Raw genomic sequence first — 21,607 nt, forward strand, 5'->3', positions numbered from 1 at the left:
ACAAGAGACTGGACTTACCAAACTCTCTGAACAGGGTTTTTCCTGATCCTGCAAGCACACGCAGCATCCAGCAGCAACAGCTCTTTCTGCACAAATGTCTCCCATGAAACATAACAACATTTCTCAAGACACGACATTTCACAAAACAACAATTGTTTCACAAAACACAACAACATTTCTGAAAACACCACAGAGAAGGAAAAAAACGACATTAAGATGAGGCTCAAACCGAAAAAGCTAGGTATGTATCGGACGATAATTCCTTGTCTGTCTGTCTGCGACAAATGGAAGTACTTCTTCTTCTTTTAGATTATTATTCAATCTTATTAAACTCCAGTAACATGCAATCCTGTCAGCTCTTCAACTTGTGTGATATATCTGCGGGCACCGTGGTTAATCTGCAGATTGTACGTAAGGGGTCATAAAAATGAACATTCTGATTGATAGTAAAGCGGAGCGGGTGGATGAAATAATACATCATTAATGAGGGAAATATTAATTATGGTTCATTCTCTAAAATGTGCAGCAGAGAGTAGAGCAGAGCCGCTGAGTTCCTTGTGCTCATTCACAAGGAACAGCAGCATAGCTTCATTGATTTGAGAAGCTAAACGTTAAGTTCTGTTTCCTCTGTCACGTTAAACATTATTCATCATACGGTTACAAGGTTATTGTATTGTCATTGTACAACAAGGTTGCACAACGAAATGCAGATTGTAGTCCTGTTCTGCTGCACAACAAAACACGAAAAGAAACATCGTGGCGGTTGGAGATGAGTTAAAAGAGTCTCACAGCCAGAGGAAAGAAGCTGTTCTGAAGTCTGCTGGTTGATCAGCTGATACTTCTGTATCTCTCTCCAGACAGCAGCAGGTGAACAGGTTGTGTCTGGGTGGGTTTAGTCGTTTAATATCCTTTGAGCTCTTCTCAGGCTCCTCTTCTCACCAATATCACTGATGCTCAGTAGACCAGTGATGTTCCTGGTGGTTTCTATCACCTGCTGTAGAGCCTCCTGTCCTGGACCGTGAACATCCCATGTTAGTTTGTAATGTTTCCAGTCAGGATGCTTTCTAGTGCTCCTCTGTAAAAGTGAACAAGAACTTGGCACAGAATTTAGCCTTCTTAAGTGTCCTTCAGAAATACAGCTGTTTATGAGCTTTCTTCACCAGGATGGAGATGTGTGAGGACCATGTCAGCTTGTTTGTGATGCTGATTCTCAGGAACTTAAAGCTGCTAACTTGCTCCACCTCAGCTCCATTGATGTAGACAGGGGTGTGCGTCTTCACCTCCTTTTTTCTCAAATCAACAATCAGCTCCTTGGTTTTACTGGCATTGAGCAGCAGGTTATTCTCTGAGCTCCACTCTGAAGGTTGTTGATTTCCTCTCTATATGAAGTCTCATTGTTGTTCGTAATCCGGCCAATGACAGTATTGTCATCTGCAAACTTCACAACAGAGTTCTCCTGATGTTTGGGGGAGCAGTCGTGGGTGTACAGCGTGAACAGGAGGGGGCTGAGCACACAGCCCTGGGGGGCTCCGGTGTTTATCACTAGAGTGGAGGCTGCCAATCCAAACTGCCTGGAGTCTGTTTGTTCGGAAGTCTAATAACCAGTTGCAGAGTGAGGCACTCAAGCCCACAGTGCTACGTTTACCAATCAGTTTCATGGGAGAGATTGAGTTGAAGGCTGAGCTGAAATCAACAAGATGAGTGAGGGCCGAGTGGAGAGCAGTGGAGACGGCATCCTCTGTGGATCTGTTGGCTCTGTATGCAAACTGGTAAGGGTCCAGGTTGGCTGGGATGTTGTTTTTGATGTGCTGGAGAACCATAGGTTTATAGATATATTTATCTTTGTTGTATTTAGTGTTGCTTAATATATGCCCCATATGTATTTACAGTCTTCCCACTATGTATTGTAACTACTGCACAGTCATTTCTCGGCATTAATACAATTTTAATTGATCTTAAGCATCCAGTCTGCTGGAAATCTAAAAGAAGCTGAAATACTTCCGTTTGTCGCAAACTGACAAACAGCGCATGCAATCAGCAATGAGGAATTATTGTCCAATTCGTACCTACCTTTTCCGGTTTGAGTCTCGCCTTGATGTAGTTTGGTTCTCTCTGTTGAGGTTGTGTTTTGTTAAATGCGGTTGTATTTCCTGAAATATTGTGTTTCCTGAAATATCGTTTGAAATGGTGATGTAATTTGACTCTCAGGGCCACCGTAGCTTCCAATTGCTAATCTCTGAACGTTCAGAAAGTTGCTGGTGTCGTCACTGTAAGCGCTCCGCTGCACTAAGCCAGAGCTTTACTGCCAGAAAAAAACTAGACGCTCAACCTCAGCCACATTTATTGTGTTGTTTGTGCTGTTTGTGTTTTAGAACTGTAATGTAACACCCTCTACCTCTCTGAACTGCTCTCTTAAAGATGTGTTCAAACCCCAGCAGCCTGGACACTCAAGGAGACATCAAACATGGTCACTGCTTTTGTTTCACGGTCAAACGCAAAGTGAAGCTGTGAGCGTTGCTAGTAACATAAAAGGTGCTTGAAGCTTGTTGCTATGAGATTACCCAATAGCATATCTGGCCAATTTATAAAAGAGGTGAGTGGCGATGTCCACCAAAGCATGTCCTGCCCCTCTACTGGGTAAAAAGTGACAGTGAGTGCAGTGTTTGAACCAAATCTGAAAATGTTTCAACTCAAGGTAACCAGAAACAAAGTGCAGAATAGAGTTCCAGAGCCTCATCACACTGCAGCTGTTTGGTGCATAGCATTTATATTGCAAATGATTAAAAGCCAGGTGTTTTAATCAGACATGAGCTCTGGTTGCTGAAAAGTTATACTAGAAATAATTCCCAGAAATGATGATTCAATGAGAGTTATCATGTTCCGAAGAGGAACAAAATGCTCTCCTTTGACCTTGCACATTGCTTTCAAATAATTCACTGAAGCAGTCTGCAGAAATAATAAAAGATACAATTTGGACATGCATCATATCAAGACTTTAAACACACCTCTTAGTGTAACAGACTGCTCTTAACAATGCACACAGGGCCAAATTAGTTCAATATCCCTTTATTATTATTTTATTCTTGTGTTCCCTTGAAAACCACAATGGTTGAAGGACCAGTTCACTCCGATCAGATTTGTGGGATTGAGTCAAAGTAAGCTGTGTGTGTGTGTGTGTGTGTGTGTCTGTGTGTTGATGGTAACTGGGCTGCACAGCCATGACAGAAGTGTGACAACCAAGCAAATGAACAAGTTATTTACTTAAAGGCAACATAAGAGGTAAGCTTCAGCTAACAGTGGCATGTGGAGTCAGTAAGTTCAGCATAATGTCAACCAAAGACCAAATGGGTGTCTCAGGAAGAAGAGAGGGGCCAGCTGAGACGAGAGGGTTTTTAGCAGAGTGCACTGGCACACAGGGCCCATGTGTTCAGTGTTGCTGATGAGCTCAGGTGTTCCCACTCCGCTGATGACCCTCCGCCACGCCCACCTCCAACACCTGCAGGGAGAGCAGCCACACGCAAGAGTAACAGGCAGACAGGTCGTCACAGTAAGAAAGAAACTTCTGACCCATTGCAACAGTGAGGCTCATTGATCTTGCAGTACTAGTTTGTAAATGCATTCATTGTTAGTTTTGGATTTTATGAGACTTGTTGATGGTAAGAAAAAAAATGGAATATCACCAGCCTTAACCTTTAAAACAATGTTTTTGGTCATTTACCTTTAACTTATTTTATGTACTGTACATAATTATCAATTGTTGAGCAAATATGTTTAGTCTCTTAATATTGTTTACTACATTTTACATGGGCACCACTGTAGTCCACCATTGCCCTCCTTGTCTTTGGCACCATGTTCATTTACTGTCTACACTACTTTAATTTGCAGGCACACTAATTAATGCGAGATTGTTTTTCTCTAACGTAGACATACATGTGTTCTCATGAAGAGATGTGGTGATTGGAGGGCCAGTATCATCCCATTACCACAGCACCACTCATGAAAGTACTGTTCCTTTGTGTTGCTTTCTATAGCTACCCTATCAGAGAGTCAGCTGGCAGTCCGCTGTCTTTTGTGTTTGTCACTGGCCTCTCTGGCCTCCACTTACTCTTTGAGTTATTTTTGCTGGAGCTTCAAAAACCTCCTCTGTGTTTAGAGTGCAGTGGGTAGAGTTAGAGTACAGCAGTCATATGTTTGGGATTTGTGTATTTTTTTTTTGTATCTCAGATGGAGAGGTCAGCGGTTGCAGGTGGCCTGGGAATGTCTGGTCACCGTCAGCACTCCGGCACGGTGAAGAGGAGGCTGTGGGGAGGTGTGAGGCAGCAGTGGAAGCTTCTGGGCTTGTTTGAGATTGATCAGCAGCATGAGTTCTACAGCCTGACCTGCATGATGAAGGAGGGATTGGCAGCAGCCACCCAAAACAACATTAACAATGCACCTACAGTGAGTACGGGTCAGCAGAGGCACCATTTCCATCACCTACACATATGCAATATTTAAAATCTACCCACTTAGTATTCAATTGGATGTATAGTATTAAGAGTTGTAATATTACAGGCAGGGCTTTACTTTAACTGTAATAGGGTGTCAGTCATTGTGCATTAAAACTAGATTGCAAGTTTGCAAGTAAAATTCCATAAATGAAAAACAAATGAGCTTTGATAAATTCCCCTCCTTTTATGTGGATGTCCAATCAGTGTTGGTGGTAACTGTAGTTCACTGAATAAATACATTCCAGGGCTGCTATATTGACAGAGAAAGCTGATCTCTCCGGCCTACATGTACCAGGGTGCATTGTGCAAGCAGCTATTTCACTACGGCTGATGAATAAACACAAAGTTAATGAAGGAAATATTCTTCCACCTAAATAGAAAAATACAACCGCACATCTTCTGAATTTAAGTTTCTCATTTACACTGAACTACAACAAGCTTCACTGCCTTGTTAACTCATTGTAAAACACAATTCAGTTAAACTGGTTGAAAATACATCCTTAACTCACAGAGTAAGATGTGAAAATATGGTGGATCTACACACTGTTTCCCCAGCTGTCTCTGCTGTGGACAGCTGCCCCGCTGAAGTGGCTCGTTGGCAGCTCTAACTCCTTCGTCAGAGGCAGACCACTAAATCAGCTAAATGCAGGGGTGGGCCGTCAGGGCCTGCAAGGCCTTCTCTGCTGGCCTAAACAGAATCACAAAGTTAGAGCTGTTTTATAATTTAATCATTTTTCTTAAATACACTACATATAATTTATACAAATATTTTCCCCATTATCTTATGTTCTCATTGCACAGCTCCTGTCTTCCTCAGTTGCTCTGCTTCCAGTGCAGCTTGTTTTAAGTAGAGCTTTTATCCAATCAGATCTCACCTCTGTGTCTCTAGGTAGAACAGAGGCAGAGGCCTGCAGACTCACAAGCGCATCCATGTGCAGTTTAAGTGAATGGGGACGATGTTGTTGATTGTCATAATGTTCAACCAATCAGATCTTTAGTTTGACATGTTGGGCGTGTTCGTTGACGTATCGGAGCTGCTAGCTGGCCTACAAGTACGTCAGCATTAACGCGCTGCAGTGAGGTGCAGCGTGTGCTGTGATTGGTCAGTGGGTGAGCACGTGACTGTTGGAAAACGAAACTTAAGGTAGCCAGCAGAGCTTAGTCGGAGGAGTAAGAGTTCAAATTGAAAGATATGGAATAAATTCTGACATTTTTAGCATTTTGCTTGGTGTAGATTTTTGTTTTTTTACCTAGATCTTTATTTATTTTTTAACGGTCAATGGCTGAAGGAGGAGAAACGGATTTGTGAGTTTGGATTTAAACTATTTTTCAACAAAGAAAGGAGGATGGAGTTTGTCTTTAAGTCAACTGCATTTGTTTTTTTACATCTAATATCTGAATGGCCCTCGAGTGTGTAGCAGAATGCTTGATCCGCTGTTTTCCTGTTAAGCTAGTTTAGCGTAGCCTCCCAGAACACATGTGCGGTAACTCAGCTGTTTTTTGTTTGTTCTTTTTCTTCCGGGTTCAGAGGTCACACAGACCGTTGTCTCCTACGTGAGCGCAGAAAATATAATATTTCCTACAATTTAACGAAACAAAAAACGAGTGCATTTTCCAAATGCACTCGTATTATTCAAACGTATTGTTCGTTCATAAGCCTCGTACCGAACGGTTTAATTCTAATTCGTGTATTGTTAAACCCCTAGAAACAAATAACCGTAGCTGTGTCGTCATAATGAGGTTATTAGGAGGTGTCATTGTCAAAAATCCTTGTCCATAAAATCCTCTGCACTGATTATTTGGGGAGCCATTTTCACGGTTGGAAACATAACACAAGAGACGAGAACAAGGAAGTTTTGGAGCAACGCTTTTCCCAACAGCTAGCACAGATGAGAGTAGCACTCTGTAGTTCTTCCTCATACCAAGAACATCACTGGGATGAGGGAGAGCAACACATTTTGCAGGTGCGCCCTAGAGACAGAGCACATCAGTAACTGACTCGGATAGATGGCGATAAGGTTGAACATCTGCAAATTTTCCTTTTTAATAGCTTCGCCTACTCCAATGAAAAAGAACAAAGCAAGATCAAATCATAGACACAGAAAACAAACATTATGATCAGTTCATCTTGGCCTTCATAGCAACATCAGATGTCATTTGACATTTGGTTTTTGATATGAGGGATACTCGAGATATTACAATACTATAAAAGCAAAAAATTAGTGAAACCTTTATTTTGAATATTTTTTGTCACTATTTATTTCTAGTCTTTATTATTTTTCTGTGATCTGCCTCGCCTCTGCCCCGCCACCCACGGGTTGTTGCCCCGCGGCCTGTTCCGAGGGCTGACAGACCTGACGATCAGGTGCCTCGCGGCGGGGGCGGCTGGAGACCTCGCGTCCCGGCGCAAACGGGTGAGCGCCGGAACCATAAAACCATGTCCCGGATTTCACCCGGGGGATATTGTGGAGGTATTGTGACCGGGTGATGTGCCTCGTTGCTGGGGAGGTGTGTGTGTGTATGAGCACATTTCTGACAGGTGGCGTGTTGTGGTAGTATTCTGACCGCGTAATAGGGAGAAGGAGAGGCGGTGGTGGAGAGGGAAAAAATTATTAAAGAGATGGTGGAATGTATGATTGGAGAGAGAAGCGAACAAGTTGGACGTGATCCCGCGTCCAACAACACTGTGTCGCGCGCATCGATGCTTTGTCCGAAGACATCCTGGCTACATTAATCGGTCGCGTGAAGAAGAGTGAGTTTTACTCTCTGCAAGTAGACGAGCCTACAGATGTGGCCAATCTGGCCAATCGTCTGGTGTATGTCCGTTACCTTTCAGAAGGCACGGTGCAGGAAGAGTTTTTGTGTTCTTTATCTTGTAAACAAACGCCACGCGTGAGCAAACTGTTCTCTCATTGGTCCGATTTTTATGCGGCTCTGTTGCTGCTCTTTTTTTAAGGTGTGTGTGTGGGGGGGAGGGGGGGGGGGGGTGATTGGGGGTGCGTGAACCCGGTCTGGATGTAGAAGGGGGTGCGTGGCCTAAAAAGTTTGGGAACCGCTGGTATAGACGATGTAGCTTAAAGTGCTGTACATTTAAAAAATAAAAACAAAAACTTCCTTTTCCAGAGGATGCTTTTTGCACGTACATTTTAGGTGCAATTAATACATTTCAACAGATAAATAAAAACTGGAAAACATTTTACATTTAAAATGACAAATGCATTGACATAAAAGTGTTTAAATACATAAAAGATCATTTGAAAGACAGATGTGGGACTCTGGACTGCACATAAAGTGCTGTTTACAAAAGAATGGCTTGGCAAAATAGATATGTTTGTACATGATGCTTTAACAGAGGTTGCCTCTCTAATATTTTGGGGTAGGCTGTTTGGGAGTGAAAATGATAAAGTGAAAATGATAAATCTCTTGACGAATAATAAACCAGCAGTGGAGGATCTAAGGGTTTGTTTAGAGTTTTGTACACAAATAAAAGGACTTTCAAATCAATTCTGGAGGCTATAGGCAGCCAGTGCAGCGTAGCTAAGACTGAAGTGATGTGTTCTCTCTTTTCTGTTCTGTGTCTTGCTGTGTCAATAAAGGCTGTACTTTGGCAATATGTCGACGATGGAAGAAGGCCAGTTTGGTCACTTTATTATTTTGGGGCACAAAACTTAAGTCTGAGTCGAAGGGTACATCCCAAGTCTATGAATGTCATCCCCGTTTCCCTCACTTGCATCCTTTCCTTGCGTCTTAGTCCCTCCCACCAGGGATACATGGAGAGACGCAAGGAAACCATGCGAGGAGAGAGGAAACATGTTTTAAGAGATATGAGACGTCCTTTCCTCAGTTGCGTCACGTGAAGCGACGTTTGTTTCTGATGACAGTGGCCACTGATCACAGTTGATCACAGCTGATCACAGCACAACTCCTGATCCGTCAGCAAGATAAGGCCGAATCATTATTATCATTATTTTTATATTTTTTTCCCTCCATCTCAAAAGGCTCAAGGACATTCTCACATGCACACATACACACACACTGACTATATGATATTTGCTGGCTTTTATCCCACTGTTCTTGTCATCCTCTTGTTGTTATGTATTGTCTTAATATTGTCTCGTGTCTTTCAATATAAAATTTAGAAAAAAAAAGATAAGGCCGAATCAGCTGGTAGAATTTAAATCAAAAGTATTTAATAATTAACAGAAGCTAAAACAGTTACAAACTGAAGCACACTATGAATTACAAAAAAAAAATATATATATATATATATATATATATATATATTTCATGAAATAGAGGCCCAATCCGCACCACATGACAGACTGGTGTATCTGCCCCATGGTCCGGAAGAGGTCTGATTATCTCCGGGGATTCACAGTTCCTTTGTCCCTCCAAAGTCTCTGAAATGTCTCATATTACACATTCCTTAGCCCATCGATCAGCTCAATGATTGGCTGAAATCCAATAAGTTCACCCTTGGCCTTTGACCTGTTGCTCCTTGCAGCCAGCTTTCGTCCATCCCCCGCTCTTAGCACATACCTCACCCCCTCACACAGACACTCAATACATTCAATGACCACACTCCATGCGTCGACCAGCAGCGTAGCAAGATCATGTTGCCAGGTCTTAAGCCTCAAATGTTTTGAGTGTACATCCGATACAATCATAAATGTAAGCCTTTAAAGATCATGAAGAAAATGAATGTGCGTGAATGCGCTTCAGTGTTTGTAACATAACAGACTGTCAGTTTACTGGGATGAGGTTCAACTCCCTGCAGTGTCCTGCTGATTGCATTTGGACTTACATGAAAGTTATTTGCTATGTCAAGTTTGGGACAGTTTTGACAAAGTACAGTCGCGTTACAACAGCTTGATGGATGATGGTGAACCATGTAAAATGGCCATCACACCATATTCACGTCGTTCGATGAAACCTCAAGCTTTGAGTAACTTTCCATCACAAAGTTCTAGATTGTTCTGACCAAATTTGAAGTTGATTCGATTATTTCCCTAGGAGTTCGTTAGAGTCCAGCGCCTGGAAATGACAAAAACGACACTAGAAATTCATAAACAATTCAAAATGGCTGACTTCCGGTTGGGTTTAGAGCAGGGGTCGTCAACGTTTTTCAGGCCAAGGACCCCCAAACTGAGAGAGATGGCGCAGGGACCCCCGACTATATATATTGTAGTATATATTGCAGAAAATTGTGTTTTATATTAAATGGGCCGAGTACCGTGTATAAACATACCTCTTTATTGTGCATTCAATACTAAGCTATTCAAATAATACACAGGTTCATATATTCATGTTTTCATTTTAAACATGTGTAAGGTGCAGTGAGTAGGGAGGCCTTGCCACTGACATTTATAAACACACCTTGTCAACTGATACCAATGCCGATATCAACATTGTCGGTCAACTGCATGATAATCATGCATACAAGCTATTCACACTGATGTCTTCATTTTAAACGTGGAAACGAAAAATGAGTGATGGCCTATTAGTGCCACTGCCATGCATAAACATACCTGTTATCTTTCATACAATACTGAACTATTAAAATAATGGACACATTCATGTTTAGAGAATTTTTGCTATTTCGCTATTGAGCCGATTTGCCACTGTGAACCAATAAAATCATATTGTATAACTAAATATTGGGCTTGTAGTCTGTGTGCCAAGTTTGCTTATGTTTCGAGCATTTTTAGCTTCTCAAAATTACCATTTTTCACGGCGTTGCAATGGCGTTCTACGAAACATCAAAATCTTCATGAACTGGCATTATGAACTTGTTATATTTGTGTGGAACTAATTTGATGTTGATCTGATTTACCTACTAAGAGAAACAAGCCAAAGTATAAAGACTTTAACTTCCTGTTACCAGTAGGAGTCGAGTTACATCAGTTTATTTCTTCATGGCGAAGGATCGAAATTCGCCTCGCCGCCCTTCGACAACTTCTTACAATCTTCACAATGAAGCATTATCAAGGTCCTAAGGCTTTTCTGACAACATTTGAGAGGGATGTGATTGATCTGTGAGGAGCAGGATGTCAAAGTACACAACTTGCAACTTCCAGTTGCCACTAGGTGGTGCCATTACTATGATTTTAATTGTCTTATAGATGTGTTCTATGGCCGACTTCCTGTTTGGTTTAGTGAAAAATTCCAAGAGGATATTTTGCACGTTCCACATACCTACCAAATTTCATACAGCTAGGTGAAACCCAATGTTGCGGCTACTTAATAGGGGGCGCTAGCGAGCCAATATTTCATACCACCTGGACAAATTTCAAAAAATTCCCAGTATCCCAAGCACCTCCTTTTTGCGACGAAAGACACGGAATGATAATAAACATTAGATTAACAATAGGTCCTCTGCTCCGACTATAAAATAGACGAGACAATAACAACCAAAACATCTTGTGTCTAAAGTAGTGCTGGGCACGTTAACGTGTTATTATCGCGTTAACACATTAATTAACGCCGACAACTATTTTATCGCGCATTAACGCAGTTTTTTTAAATTATAATTTTGAAAGTCCGTTGCTCACTGGCAACGTTGGAGGGAGGCTTCGTGCGACTACGTTGGGAGAAGTAGAGATAAACAAAAGCAAGACAAGCTAACAGATGCTACAGAGAAGTGGAGACAAACTGCAGGTTAGTGTTGTGGAAGATGTCTGTCTGAGGAACGTTGTTAGGATCGCAACGAATGACAGCACGTATGAGCCTCAAGATGCACCATCACAAGAAGAATACACGAGTTGTATGAATGTATTTACAGCATTACATTGATGAACAGCAGAGCTGCATTCACATGGTCTGACTGTCATGAAAACACAAGACAGACATTTTGATGAAACATGTTGTTCCTGTTGCACAGCAGTGGAACCTTTGACATGAAGTCACACACTGAGCACAGATAGTGAAGAGATATGATCGCTGCTGCGAGACATCTGCCTTTTGAACACGTCCCCTGCTTTGCACGTCTCCAGCGTTCTGTCACAGTATCTCTGCAGAACAGTGCGTTTGACAATGTCCTGCAGAATGCAGAAAAGTTGTGGGCCACTTTAAACACAGTCCAGCAAGTGCTGCAGAATTGGAACAACACCTTACTTGTTTCAAGTGTTTACAAACCAAATGTTATTGCACTTTTGTTCATATAGCAGTACTTTAAAATCAAAGTGTGCAATACACTACTTTTGAATTAATTATTGAATGTTGCGCATAACAATGAGATTAATCGCAGAAAAAACATGCGATTACAAATTGTAATCGTTGCCCAGCACTAGTCTAAAGATCAACACTTGCTCGGATCCTCTCCAGCCAGAGGACCTGTTCTGCAGAGCTTGACTAGAGATATACCGACTCAACACATTTAAACCTGGGAGAACAAACAATCTGCAGCCACTGGGTCAAGTTCTGAGAAAACACGTATTTTATTCTGCGCGGGTGCATCAGCTTAAATAGACAGTCACATGACACACTCACACCTGAAATGCATTGGCAATAATTGGGAGCACAATCAGTTGCTTCAATTAACACCCCCACTTGATCACACATTATTGACAACCATAAATCATACAAGGGGAAAAACATGGAAACCAACTGCACTTAACTGCACTTAACTGGCTATGCCCCAAACAAGAACATGGAAAAAGTAAGTAGCTTTGCTTTAGTAGCTGGTTTTGTCATCAGGTCAGCTACCATCCGGTCTGTTGGGCAATACTCCAAACATACTTTACAGTCATTAACAGTTGATCTCACAAAATGGTATTTTATATCAATGTGCTTACATCGCTGTCTGCTCACTGGATTCTTGGCTAATGCAATTGTACCTTGGTTATCTTCAAAAATCTTAGGTACATCATACAGACAGTCATCAAGATGTTCAAGCAGTTGAGATAAGTAAAGACACTCTTGTGTGGTTGCGGCCAACGCCATATACTCTGCCTCACAAGTTGACAGTGCTACCGTTGGCTGCTTTTTGGTCTTCCAGGAAATCAGAGGACCATTCTCACTCAGACTAACACAATAACCAGTTGTACTGCGTCTGTCAGTTGCATCACCTGCCCAATCTGCATCACTGTAAGCAAACAACCTCAGCTCATCACATTTTCTGTAACACAACATTTTGTCATTTGTGCCCTTCAAATATTTCAGTACATGCTTAACAGTTGTCCACTGCTCTTCTGTCGGCTCACTGAAATGCTGTGACAGTCTGCTTACAACAAAGCTCAGATCAGGTCTGGTGCATGAGGTTAGGTAGATTAGGCTACCCACTGCCTCTCTGTATTTTCTGGGGTCACCTAGCTTCTCATCAGTGTAATGCAGCTTTGGTTCACAAGGTGTTGACCTGGGCTTACAATCCTGCATATTAAACCTGTCAAGCAGCTTGTCAACATAGCTCTGCTGTGACATGGTCACACATCCATTACACTGGTCAAAAGTGATACCAAGAAAATTCTTCAGTCTGCCCAAATCTTTCATCTGGAACTTCACAGCAAGCATCTTTTTTACTGCTTTTAAAGCACTCTCATCACTGGCTGCAATAACCAGGTCATCAACCCAGATCAGTAGGATCACCTTGTCATGTTCCGTTTCTCTCTCATAAACACAGTGATCGGCTGGATTCTGTACAAACATATTTTCACATAGATAGTCATGCAACATTATGTTCCAGTTTCTACCTGATTGTTTAAGCCCATATAGTGACTTCTTTAGTCTACACACCATCTTCCCATTTGTCTGAGATTTTACATCATAACCCTCTGGCTGTTCCATGTAAATCTCACAATCAATTGGTGCATGTAAGTAGGCGGTTTTAACATCCATCTGATGCAGGATCAGATCCTCCTGGGCAGCTTTGTGCATCAACACTCTCACACTAGTCAGGTCGGCAGTAGGAGAAAACGTTTCTCCATAATCTACACCCATCCGTTGACTGTATCCCTTGGCTACATAGCGGGCCTTGTACTTGTCAGATCCATCAACATTGGTTTTGAGAGTATACACCCATCTACCCCCCACTGCTTTCTTGCCCTCAGGTAAGGTGGTCAGAGTAAATGTGTTGTTATCCCTCAGTGCCTTCATCTCCTCATCCATTGCATCTATCCACTTACTTGAGTTGGATGAAGACACAGCATCTCTGAACGTCTGTGGTACATTACAAACCATCCTGTAGCAATAATCAATGTTGATCTGAGCCTGATCACTCTCTATCCCATAGAAGTCTGGCCTCCTCCTCTCTCTAGCAGGGTATCTCCGTGGAGACTGGGATTCGGGCTTGACTCCACCTGTCTGTAGGCCTATCTGGCTTGGACCTGGCCTAGCTTCTGGGATGTCGTTCTGCTCGGGTTGGTCAGGGTCAGGTCTGGTTGCGTTAGACTGCACACCAGTGTCATCGTCGGACATGTCATCAGTCTGCTGTCCCTCAACACAGGACATGAACCTCACCAGTCGGTGCTTCATCACCTTCCTGCTGTCAGGGTAGTAGACCATATAGGCTGGACTGTTCTTGTCATAACCAACGAAGATGCCCTTGTCAGACCTTGACTCTAGCTTCTTCCTGTCCTGCCTGTAGGCGTAACATACAGTACCAAACTTCTGCATCCTGGAGACATTAGGTCTCCTTCCTGTCAGCATAAAGTAAGGTGTCTCTCTAGTGCGGTTGTTGAAACATCTATTCCTCACCACTGCTGCTGTCTGGACCGCATACGGCCATAGCTCCTTGGCTAACTGGCTCTCCAAGAGCATACATCTCGCCATGTCAAAAAGGGTTCTCCAGTTACGCTCAGCAGTGCCATTCTGGTGTGGTGAGTATGGTGCTGATCTTTCATGTCTGATTATATTCCTACGCAGTAGAGCTTGGTAACCCTGCCCTGTGAACTCTGTACCATTGTCAGACCTGATACACTTCACTTTCCCATATGGGGCTGTGTCGGCTAGAAACCTCTCTGTGGCTTCTACAGTGTCCCTCTTGTACTTTAGATAGTACACAAACACTGCACTTGAATAGTCGTCAGTAAAGGAAAGTGCATACCTATACCCTTCCTTGGACTCTGGGTCAATGGGGCCTGACAAGTCAGTGTGAACCAGCTCTAAGGCTGATTTGGCCCTCACATCAGGCTTCCTGTTTCTGCTCTGAGTGAACTTGCCCTGAGTACACACTTCACATATCATGGGTTTGGACGCTTTACCCCTGATTGACATTCCATCCACAACATTCTCTAACTTCATGACATCATCAAAATTACAGTGCCCCAAAATCTCGTGCCACGTCTGAATATCATGACAGCTCATACATTGATCATCACAGTCATTGTTTACTGACACAGTAGGCAAATAGAACAGTCTGTTATGCTCATAAATGAGGAAGCGCGTACCGTCTCTATACTGCAAGACGTTTTCTCCTTCCTTGAAGATCACCGTTGCCCCACGATAAGTTGCAGCTCTCACGGAGAAGATGTCTTGGGGATACGAGGGGATGTACAGCGCCTGCTTCAGTGTGGTACTGAGGTGCCGCCCCCTGCTGTCGATCAGACACACCTCGGCGTCTCCTCTGCGCTCCGCGACCCCGTGCAGCTTGTGCCATCGGCCAGCTCCACGCAGTGCGTCTCGGACTGGAATCGGTCATCGAAGTTCTTGAACTTCGCCAGGTCAGTGATGATATGCGCCGTCGCACCGGTGTCCACCATCAAGCCCTTTCTGGTGACACCGCTTCCTGGCTCGCTGGTCACCAGCTTGAACACGAAGGTGTTGTCATCCATCTCCTCGGACACTCCACGCGCGTTGTCCCGCTGCCACTGTCGCCATCCTCCTCGCCGTCCGGTACTCTCGCCCTGGCCGTACCACTGTTGACCACGCTGACAGTCTCTTACCTTGTGACCTCTCTGGCCACAACGGAAACACACAATGTCCCCGCTCTCGGTGCTGCGTGCACCTGCGCCTGCTGGGGCAGCCCTCCTTGGATGCGCCTGGGCCCTCATGACATTGTCGTCGGCCGCAGCTGTGCGCATACCTTCAGTGCTCTCATAACTGCGCAACTTAGTCTTGAACTCCGCAAAAGAGAGAGTCTCATAACTTTGAGTGATAAAAATGGAAAAAGGCTTAAATGAGTCTGGCAGCCCCTTCAAAATCATTGCAACCAATAGTCCATCGCTTAAAACCTCTCCAGCATTACGCAGCGCTGTGATCGAAATCTCAGCACGTATGACATAGTCAGTCACACTCTCACTACTCATCTTTTGCAAAGAAGTCAGTTCTGTATACAGGCATACAATGCGGGGCTTACCCTTGCCTGCATAATAGTCACGCAAAATCCTGAGCGCTCCACGCCCGTCATCCGCTGCCTCTCGCATGACCAGAGACAAACTTTTGTCATCAAGGAATTGGATCAGTTCCGCGTACGCTTCCGCGTTCTTCGCCGCATCCTCAGCCAGTGCGTTTTCTTCTGCGCCATCGGCGGGCTGATTCAAAATGGTGTCCTTCAGTTTCTGCAACCGCAGATGTCCCAAAAACTTTGTCTCCCACAGTTCATAGTTCTTTTCGTCCCCATTAAAAACAAGACGAGACCAACGTGAACTCGTATGTCCGCTCATGGTGCTGGCACTCCAATCCGTGAGATACGCACACAAGCAAATGTCTCTCAGTGGCTACTCACGCCGGATATCTCTTTGCACAAACGTCTAACGCATCTGGGCCCATAACCTGTTCTGCAGAGCTTGACTAGAGATATACCGACTCAACACATTTAAACCTGGGAGAACAAACAATCTGCAGCCACTGGGTCAAGTTCTGAGAAAACACGTATTTTATTCTGCGCGGGTGCATCAGCTTAAATAGACAGTCACATGACACACTCACACCTGAAATGCATTGGCAATAATTGGGAGCACAATCAGTTGCTTCAATTAACAGGACCAGAAGGGCCATCCTGGTTCATTTATTGAAAGCATGTCAGACAACTCGGGTGCAAAATAATAAAGTGATTATATAATAATTATATTATTATTATATTTTAAATAGGTGTTATGTGTCCTCTACTTTAGGGCATAGTCAGTATCAAGAGTGAATCAATCAATTGTAACAGTTTTTAGATTTCTGTGGCCAGTTTTGTGACATCTAGGCAGCTGTGAAAATGTACAAATACCACAGCTGAAAGGCATCCGAAACAAAGCCTTAACCCAGAGAGTGTTATGCAGTGTCCACCCTGCTGCTGCTGAATGAACGGTCACAGGGCAGTCCAACATCCGTGGACTGCCCTGTGTGGTGCTGCTTCACTCTAATCCCAGTCAAACACACTGCTGACTCAGCTGGCGGATGTATGACTGCCCGTCCGTTGTGTTGTATTTGCAGAGCCCCCAAAAAACACAACACACACCTTCTACCTAGAACATACAGTGGCTTGAGATATATGCTTTACCCGTGAATTAAAGGAAAACAACATATCATTGATCAAATGCTTTAGCCATCAATTTACACTCATTGCCTGATAATAATAATAATTACAGATATTTCCTTTCAAACCGTTTATTCAGTATTTTATCCCAGCTCTCAAGGATCCTGCTGCTGAGAAGCATACACATTTCATGTATGAATGAAGTTAAGATCCCTATTTTATATTATTTCTTCACCACTTCCTTTACCTCACTTGCTTTCCTCTTCTTTCCTTGTTAAATGCACTCCAGACAAGATGTTCCTTGGAGAGGTTTATTGACAGTAGTCAAACAAGCAAGTGTGTGGTTCTGAAACAGATATACATGTAATTAGTAAAAACCTTTGTATAAAGTAACAGGTTGTTGTACCATACATGTCAGCATAGATGTATAGTAGATGCCTAATATGAACAAATACAAACCAGAAATAAAAGAGTAACTCAGGCATCATTTCTGAAACCTTTGTACAAACATTGCTTTGGTAGAAAGAAACATGCAATGATAAGGCATCGTGCTGAATAAGCTGTACATTGTATCTCCTACAGTCGCCACTTAGCCAACAACGAACGAGCGGCTAAATATATCAGACTAGATTGCCGTGTAGATGACACACTAAAACGTATGACATCAACTAACACCAAAATTTACGTTTGCTTACTTGTTGTTCGCACGCACACAGTCTTGAAAGTGAAATTCCGAACAGCCACATGAACACAACCTTCTGGTACCGAGCGAGGACCATTTGGGGTTTCAGCGTGAAAGTTAAGCGAAGAGAGTGTCGTAGAATGCACTTTTCAGAAACCAATATAATGAATGCTACACACATGTTATATACAGACTTAACGAAGAGATTCTGGGCAAAAATATCATCGAAGCCATTTTACACACTGCAAACACAATTATCCACAAACTAATATAAACTGGAAGATTTACCACAATATCACGTATTTTTCGCCATGACTCGGCGAGCTACGCACTCCGAACAAAGCTATGAACACAAAGCTAACGGCTAACACGACCAACCAATACATCTGAAAGCAAGAGAATTCGACACAGAATCCAGAGATAACTTCAGAATTGCTCTCCGTGAAACCATTACAAAGATACAGCCAACAAGCACCAGAAGAACAAGCCGCTCCACCGCAGAAAAAATCATAAATGCTTCGTACTTTGAGAATGAAGACAAAAGAATAATATTCCGGTTCCCGGCTAAAAACACTGTTGCTACGTATATCCTGTGTGTTTTTTAACTGTTTCCTGAAGAAAGGGGGTTCAGACAAGCATGGGGGGGGATTTCACTGATGGCGTATCGGTTTTTACGCTCGGCGTGGCACGGCGCATTTTTGATTTTTACTGGCTAACGATTCTGTCCAGCTTACGCCCACTGTCTTCTTGAGACTCTGACGTGTCGAAGGAGGCAGTGTTGCCAACTCCGCAGTAAGGAAAGTAGCTATTGGCTGTCCTAAAAACAGTGGCGGGCCGTGCATTTTATACCTGGGCCTTCACTGCTGTCCTGCAGCTGAAACACAGCTACGGTTATTATTTGTTTGGTGTAAAAATGAAGCCAACACCTATAGATACACTATCTGCCGAGAGTGCGTCTACTCTCTGCTCTGACTGCAGCGCGAGGCTTCTGTGGGCGGCGGAGGAGGGGCTCACGGCAGCACCCGCTGCTCATTCACGACAAAGCACGTACGTTCTGCACTAACGTCAAAACACCAGAAAATTGTCCAACACCAGAACAAGTCGCTAGATTTGTCACTAGTAGCTTTTGACAAAAAAAAGTCTCCATTCATGGACGCCAGTGAAGACAGTCGAGCCTCCCCAGTTGTATTTCTTGAATACGTTTTAATGTGTTTCAGGGCTGAAAATGTCAGCTCGACAGAGGCAGCAGATATTGGGATTGTCACCGCCCAACATGTCAGGCTAGCCCACTGACCAATCACGCAGCGCTGACACGTCAAAGAATACGCCCAACATGTCAAACTAAAGATCTGATTCATTGAAGAATATGACAATCACAGTGGCGGGCCGTGCATTTTATACCTGGGCCTTCGCTGCTGTCCTGCAGCTGAAATACCACCTTATACCCACATTATGGCGCCACAGCTATTATTCATTTTTAAGGCTGTAACTATGTACATCTTCGTATTAAACCGTTCGGTACGAGTCGTTTGATTAACGCTCGAGCATTTAGTAAATGCAAAAGCCTAAATTCAGGAAAATATAATGGTCTCAGCTGGTCTGGCTGTGGGATCCACCGTCATTCCTGAATGACAAGCCGCGACCCAAAGAGATTATCATAGGATTTTACTTTCACAACTTCAACGTTGAACGTACTGCTCTGCAGTGTCTTTCCTCCTCTCAGCACCCTGTGTCATGGTGTGGTACAGCTTCCTCGGGCAGAATGCCCATATTTGATTGGCTGAGCTGCATCACGTGATGTGATTCACTATCCATCAGCCTTTGCTGTTAAGTTTCGCGGCAGAGCTACACATGGACACTGAGCTGCATGTAATGCTGACGTCATTATAGGACGGCTCGCAGATGCTGATACATCAAAGAACACGCCCAACATGTCAAACTAAAGATCTGATTGGTTGAACACTATGACAATCAACAGTATCGTCCCCATTCACTTAACCTGCACATGGATGCACTTGTGAGTCTGCAAGCCTCTGGCTCTGTTCTACCTAGAGACACAGAGGTGAGATCTGATTGGATAAAAGCTCTACTTAAAACAAGCTGCACTGGAAGCAGAGCAACTGAGGAAGACAGGAGCTGTGCAATGAGAAAATAAGATAATGGGGAAAATATTTTTATAGATTATAATACATGTAGTGTATTTAAGAAAAATGATTAAATTATAAAATAGATATAACTTTGTGATTCTGTTTAGGCTTTGCAGGCCCTGACGGCCCGCCACTGTACACAAGTACAGACATTTACCATTTAGTCAGCTACACTGTGACGAGAGTGATTGAGATTCATCTTTCTGCGGGGGTTGCAAGTGTCTTGTTTTGCCTGTTGTGCACATCCAACATTTCCTAAGTACGTGGAAGCGCATGGGTGGAGAAATAGAGAATCTCCATGAGCTGCCAGTGGAAGAAGTGAGGAAGTACAGGCATCTGTACAACTCCTCAATGAAACATCATAGAAATAGCCAGATGGCCTAAAATGTCTGGAGGGAAATTTCACTTGTATCAGTAAAAGAAGAGGAATTGTGCCGGAATGGGGCTAGTTTATTTAGTGTCTGTGCGGACCACCTCCTCTCCTTTCTTTTCAATTGCGGCGGGATTAATAAACACAGCAGCTCCTTGTCTTGGGTTGCCATTTTGTAAACAATGAAATTCTTCTATTCTTTTATGAAACCATGATGTAGACGTGAGTTCTGATCACCGCCCCCTACAGTAAAATATTGGTTTGCCACGATGAGAAACCCTCAGGAAGGATTAAAGATGCAACAGTTTGCTCAGTTGATGTATCAGTTGATGTCCTTGCGGAAAGTATAAACGAGAATTAATTAGTCTCAACCCACGCACATAATAACCAGGCGCTTGCATGTGATACGTCGAGCAACAGCTTCTGCTGGGGCACGGCAACATCACTTGGACAAACCACATGCAGACATGCGGTACAACATTATAGTCTAACCGGTAGAAATAATAATGGCTTAATAATTGTTTAAGTTTGTTTATGACTCTGATTACATTTGCCAACAATTATTCTTCATGGTTGCTTGTTGTAGCTTTCTGAATTAGATTTTTTTATTAGTATCCATGATATATATTTATAGATATTATTGTTAAGCTTAGTTAATACATAATTAGGCCTTCTTATTCTCAATGACTTTCCTCTTGTTCCTACTTTAGAATGAACTGTCAGATGATGATTACAGATTAGAGAACACTTGGCTTCATAAGGTAGGTGGCTGTGTCTCAGTAACTAACATAACTCAAATTTGTTATTGTGTGGAATGCTTCCACCTGCATATTTAGTTGTTTGTGTGTGTATGTGTGTGTCTGTAGGACTTTACAATGAAGACATTTGCAGGCCCGGTATTTGCCAGCCTGCGTGGCTCTTTAGGAATGACTGAGCAGGAATATCAGCAGTCGCTCTGCTCTGAAAACTGCTACCTCCAGTTCATCAGCAACTCCAAGAGCAAGGCAGACTTCTTCCTGACGTGAGTCATCACAGACCTATTTACCTAGCCTCCAACCCTGAATGTATCTCTAACCATAACTCTAAACCTGACACCTTGCATAGGAATAACTCAATTTACACATGGTCAATGACAGAAGTGTACTTTGGTGTGCAACAGGTGCTTCTATTATCTCACAGTTTAAGAAAGTAAGTTGTTGCAACTCATAGCTGAATGACCAATGTAATGAATACCTCCAATATTTTGTTTGGAATTGGTTAACCTAAGATAAAATATAGAATCAAAATAGCAACGCTTTATTTAAGGGTCCGAGTGTGGCTTCTTGTTACTGAGAGGATAGAAATCTATTTCCTCTGTGCTTTTGGACTTCTAGAAATGATAAGCGCTTCTTCTTGAAGACCCAGAACAAAAGGGAAATCAAATTCTTTCTGGCCAACCTGAAGATCTACATGGAACATCTGAAGAAGTTCCCCCATTCATTGCTGGTCAAGTTCCTAGGTACACACACCACACACACACAC

At 43.0% G+C, this 21,607-nt stretch overlaps 1 protein-coding gene across 1 annotated transcript in view; it reads left to right on the forward strand.

The window, feature by feature from the left end:
• Positions 1-4,257: 4,257 nt before the first annotated feature.
• Positions 4,258-21,607, forward strand: part of pip5kl1 (phosphatidylinositol-4-phosphate 5-kinase-like 1) — a gene marked incomplete at both ends in the record, with an annotated part of 47,093 nt that continues 29,743 nt past the window's right edge. The window contains 4 exons of the mRNA XM_079289060.1: positions 4,258-4,440; positions 20,797-20,847; positions 20,953-21,107; positions 21,460-21,584. Coding sequence (XP_079145186.1) covers positions 4,258-4,440; positions 20,797-20,847; positions 20,953-21,107; positions 21,460-21,584 — 514 coding nt within the window. The remainder of the gene's footprint in view (positions 4,441-20,796; positions 20,848-20,952; positions 21,108-21,459; positions 21,585-21,607) is intronic.

The sequence above is a fragment of the Melanostigma gelatinosum genome (assembly GCF_949748355.1).
Source record: "Melanostigma gelatinosum genome assembly, chromosome: 18".
Taxonomy (NCBI): Eukaryota; Metazoa; Chordata; class Actinopteri; order Perciformes; family Zoarcidae; genus Melanostigma; species Melanostigma gelatinosum.